Source organism: Diceros bicornis, chromosome 14 (assembly GCF_020826845.1).
Source record: "Diceros bicornis minor isolate mBicDic1 chromosome 14, mDicBic1.mat.cur, whole genome shotgun sequence".
Classification (NCBI taxonomy): Eukaryota; Metazoa; Chordata; class Mammalia; order Perissodactyla; family Rhinocerotidae; genus Diceros; species Diceros bicornis.
Window position 1 is genome coordinate 37,587,608 of NC_080753.1, and position 5,423 is coordinate 37,593,030.

A 5,423-nucleotide genomic window follows, 5' to 3' on the forward strand; every position below is an offset into this window, starting at 1 on the left:
AAAATCCTAATATTTCCATACAGCCTTTATCATAAAATTTTTCCAATATATTTTCAAGTAATTCTTTTAAACACTCATTGGATTTATCAAGTCATTTTCAGAGCCCAGTATTCTGTCTGCCTCAGACTATCTTTATTAGTCCTCAGGTTATGCAGGTGCTTCAAGCACTTACTTTACCTAACTGCACCTAGCTTATGATGTCAATTAGATTACAAGATCTATATCACAGTTCGCAAGTTATTTCCACCTCCCATACACTTCTAACTGCCTTGAAAAAAAGACAAATATGAGATGCTGACTTCTGCTGCAATACTTCAGAGTCTTTCTTGATACGATTCATAAAACTTATTTTTTTACTATTGATAATGTCATATTAAAGAATACAGACAAAAACTTCTCTCAATATTAACTACAATTCAAAAAAAACAACAGTGTTACAGAAGAGATTTAAGGTACTTCACTATGTCTATAACTAAACAAAAAATAGAAGACAAACTTAATGATGAATTCTGCCTTAAAAGCCATGAATTATAAGACATATTCTAGGTTTTTTTTTTAAATTAAGAATACCTATCCATAGGAATTAGACTTGCTCTTTTATCAATATTTAAAACAAATTCCATGATTTTTCAATGAAGAAAAGGATATCTTTGTCTTATTAGCTTTATTTTTAATATTGATGTTTGATCTAAATTTTACATGGCTGTTTTCTCCATTAGAGAGGGATTGGTATTTAGACAAACTGTGTTTACTTCATATCTGTTGCCAAGAACTCTGTGACCTTGTGAGACTACATGCTTAAAAAGTGTTGATAGAGTGAATGAAGACTGGTTGATGAATGGAGGGGTGGATGAACAAGTGGTGAAGAGATGCTCCATTCTACTGTTAATGTTACAAGTATATGGTCTTACTTTCATGCCATCAGTCTTTTTACTCCCCCTCTTACATCTTTGTTTCTGAGGGTGTATATTAGAGGGCTGAGGCTAGGGGTGACAACAGTGTAAAAGAGGACAATGAACTTGCCTTGATCTTGAGAATTACCCGTTGATGGCTGGAGATATATGCAAATCACTGGAATGAAAAAGAGGGATACAACCATAAGATGGGCTCCACACATCCCAAAGACTTTCTGAAGACCAGCTGTTGACTGCATCCTCATCACAGCCCAGGCAATGGCACCATAGGAGCTGAGAATGAGGATGAGAGGTATGAGAACAAAAATAGAGCTCGTGACCATGAGAGTCAGCTCATTAGCATGGGTATCAATACATGACAGTCGTAGAAATGCTGGAACTTCACATAAGAAGTGGTCCACTTGGTGATGTCCACACAGGGGTACCCAGAAGGTAAAAGAAAAATGAAGGGCTGAGTTGGTAAAGCCACTTACCCAAGATGCCACAGCCAGCAGATGGCAGAAACGATGGTGTATGAGGACAGCGTAATGCAAAGGTCTGCATACAGCTGCATAACGGTCATAGGACATTACCACTAGTAGCACACACTCTGTAGTTCCCAGTGCAAGGACAAAGTAAAGTTGAATCATGCAGCCGGCATAAGAGATGGTTTTCTCTGGACCCCAAAGGTTGACCAGCAACTGAGGGATAGAGCTGGTGGTGTAGCAGAGATCCAGAAAAGAGAGGTTTGAGAGGAAGAAGTACATGGGAGTGTGGAGATGGGAGTCCAGGTATGACAAGATAATGATGAACAGGTTGCCTATCAATGTCATCAAGTAGAACATCAAGATAATCACAAAAAGAACTACTTCCAAATGGGGCCAATTAGAAAAACCCAGTAGAACAAAGTATGGCTCAGAACTTGCATTGATTTTTTTCCATAGTCATTCTTTTCCTGTTACCTGAGGAAAGAATAACATACACTCAAAAAAAGTGAGAAAATTCTTCAAGAATCATAGGGACACATGAAAAAGAAACAGAAGCCTATTTGAAGGGCCTACCACTATTCAAGTCTAGGACAATTTGGGCTTTAAGAGAAACTATGATACTAATGACAGTAAGAAATAAGAATCCACAAGCTCATACAGACATATAAAAAAGAATATGTAAATAAATAGTGGAGAAGAGAAAGTTATTTCTATTGGTAGCATCCTAATTAATAAAAATAGAAGCAATGGTGGAGTTAGAAAAACATAAATGGATGCTAAAAACTATTGAATGAAAATATGATGAGAAACAGGTTATTTACATAGTCTGAAATATCTCCCCATAAATTACTTGTTAAATACAAAATGAAAACAGTGAACTTTACAAGACAAAAACCTGGTGGACACCACCATAGGCAAGTAATCATTGTTAACATCACCAATGTTGAGACAAACCAACATCATGTACCTACTCATATAAAGCTCTGAACAGAACACGATGTCATATCAGTGATATTCCTGCCAAAAATGCACAGCTTGATTCTAATAATGAAGACACATGAGACAAACTCAAATTGAGACAAATTGGACAAAATACCTGGCCTGTACTCTCAAAAACATCAAATTCAATGAAGACAAATAAAGAGAACAAAGAGACATGATTGAAGGAGAACAAGGAGACATGAAATAGTGGACTGGGGAAAAAAACAGCCAATAACACTATGGAGACAATTGGAGGAATATGAATGGACTATTGATTAGATAATAATATTGTATCCATATTGGATTTTCTGATTTTGTTAACTGTGCTGTGGTTATGTAAAATAAAGTCTTAGGAAATAAACACTGAAGTAATTAGGGGTAAAGGGACACATCTACAACTTACTTTCAAATGGTCCAGAAAAAGGGATGATATAGAGATGACAGGTAGATTGATAGACAGATACATACATACATAAATAGAGAGAAAGAGAGAGATATGATAGATTAAGTCTTTGCAGCCATAATGTAAACTATAACTGAATTTGCTTAAATGACTGATGGTAGTTCTTTGTACCACTTTTGCAATTTTAATGTCAATTTTAAATTTTGCCAGAATAAAAAGTTACAAAATGTAAATGTAAAATAAATTTTGGGTTTTTTAATTTTTTATAATTATGTTATTGAGGTCACACTAGTTTATAACTGTGTAATTTCAGACATGCATCATTATATTTTGGCTTCTGTTTAGGCTGCATCATGTTCATCACCAAAAGCCTAGTTTCCACCCGTAAGCATACATATATGACCATATACCCCTTTTGATTTCCCCCACGCCCTTCCCTCTGATAACCATCAATCTATTCTCCTTCTCTATATGTTTGTTTGTATATTCCACATGTGTGAAATTATATGGGATTTATCTTTCTCTGTCTGACTTATTTCACTTAGCATAATGCCCTCAAGCTTCTTCCATGCTGTCGTAAATGGTACGATTTCATTTGAATGACAGAGCCTGAAGAATATTTCCACATTATTTCTTTTCCTCTAGCACAATAACTGAGACGGTATTTAAATACTGACCATAATTTATAATTTCTACACATATTTTTAATCTCCAACTTAGAAGAATTCTGAATATTTATTGAAACCATTAAATGGGTATCATTTAATATATTGTGCCTAGTGAAACTTATGTTTCTTTTTTGTTAAAAAAATTAAGTACATTTCACAAACAGTTATAACCCCTGATGATTCTTTTTCTCTCGTAGGTTTCCAATCTTTCAAAGGAAAGATTAATATTACCTTTTGTGATATAGATACTGTGACAAGGCATAGTAACCCACCATTTAAATATCCCTCCTTCTCTGTGTGAATGCTTTGTTTCAGTGCAACTTTGCCACATCATTTCTGCTTCCCTCCTTCCACAGCCAATTCTTTCTTTCACACTTCCTGATAAGCTATAGCAAAAAAAGAGAAAGAAATCACAGCACAGCCACCTGTGGTTACTTCTATTTGGGTCTCCTAAATACTCACATTCTATAAGTGCAACTCTCAAAAAAGATGTTAGAAGTAGCTATTTGATTGAGTTTCAGCATGAAAGTTAGAAACAGTTAGTTTGACCCCAAGACTGAAAGACTGACTCAGGCATTTTAACTCTTAATCATTGACTAGTTATTACACTAATCTAGACTACTTTCTACAGCTCAGAAACCATCCAGGGTAATCAAACAGTATGTTAACTTAAAAAGAAAAATTTTTGTATTTAAACAGAAGTTTAATATAAAGAATTAGTAAGCTATGGAAGGAGAGTGACTATAAAGATGTAAAGAGAACTCTACAGTATATCTTGGATTGAGGGACAGTATCCAAGAAAGGACAAACTTGAAGGAAGGTTTTCTCCCCATGGCTGAGGTACAGAGCTGGTCAAAGAAGGTGTGGTTTCAGCCCACTGGATGGTGAAGAAGTTCAATGTGGCTGAATCAAAAATTGGTGCTGGTCAAATAGTAAATTATAAAGATTATTTTACTTAGAGGTCATAGCCATTTGAGGGATGATGAAGAAAACCTAAGATTTTTTTTATTTCCCTAGAATGGGAGATAATACTTCCTAAGAAATATGAATCCAAATGTTGTTGTTGCTTCTTCTGATGCAGATATAATTTTATTCTTCCTTAGATGCCTGCCTGAATAACAGCACATTAACAAAATTAAAGTTGCAGCTGTGAGATATCTTCCTCTGTTGCATGACTCGTCCTTCAGTGTTCTTATAGAAGTTATAAAGGGAATGAGATAAGAGACAAAAAATAAATAAATAAAAACCATAAGTAGAGAAAAGGTAAGAACTTGATCGTTTCTTTTTCTATTTATTGGAAGAGAAGGAAATAAAGGCCTTATCAAAAGTTGATTTTATGGGCTATGGAATGAAATAGCTCCTCTCTTTTTTTGAAATAAAACATTATGGATGAACATGAGTCTCTTTTCCTTCTCCTCATATCAATGTATTTTTTCCTACATTAGTTCTTTTAAACTCTTACCTAGTGCTTAAGTAGAAATCAGACAACTCCTTTCATTTTTGTCCTTCTTGTGTCTGTCCACATTTCCTGTAGTACTTGTCTCCTCAATCTATACTCTCATTATGTGTGGATCGATCTGATCTCTGGTTTTCATCTCCTTGAAATCACCAACATAAATGGCTGCCTACCATATATTCTAATCTACTGCATCAAATTAGGAGCAGAATCTGAAAATTACTATGATTACCATTGCCACAAAAGAGAGAATCCCGTGTCTACCAAAAAGATTTGGTTTTAACTGGAAGGAGGAACTCATTAGCACATTCAGTGTATGGGATGGACTCCTTTTCCTAGAGCAAATGGAAACTTTATGGAAACAAAAGAATCATGTGACTTGCTTCCCTTGACTGGGGCCACTGGGAGAGTAAATCCCAAAGTGGCAATCATTGCCCTTCAAGGAGTTGTCCTAATTAGAACAGTTTCTGAAGAATACTTTTAACATGATACCACACTGTTGTGCTAGGATAACAATGAATCTATAGACCAACC

General features: G+C 35.2%; 1 protein-coding gene across 1 annotated transcript; it reads right to left on the minus strand.

The window, feature by feature from the left end:
* Positions 1-913: 913 nt before the first annotated feature.
* LOC131413331 (olfactory receptor 2J3-like) lies at positions 914-1,825 on the minus strand (the record flags this gene model as incomplete). The annotated part of the gene is made up of 1 exon (XM_058553891.1): positions 914-1,825. A coding segment is annotated over one exon (912 nt), but the record flags the coding sequence as incomplete, so codon positions are not given.
* Positions 1,826-5,423: the final 3,598 nt, after the last annotated feature.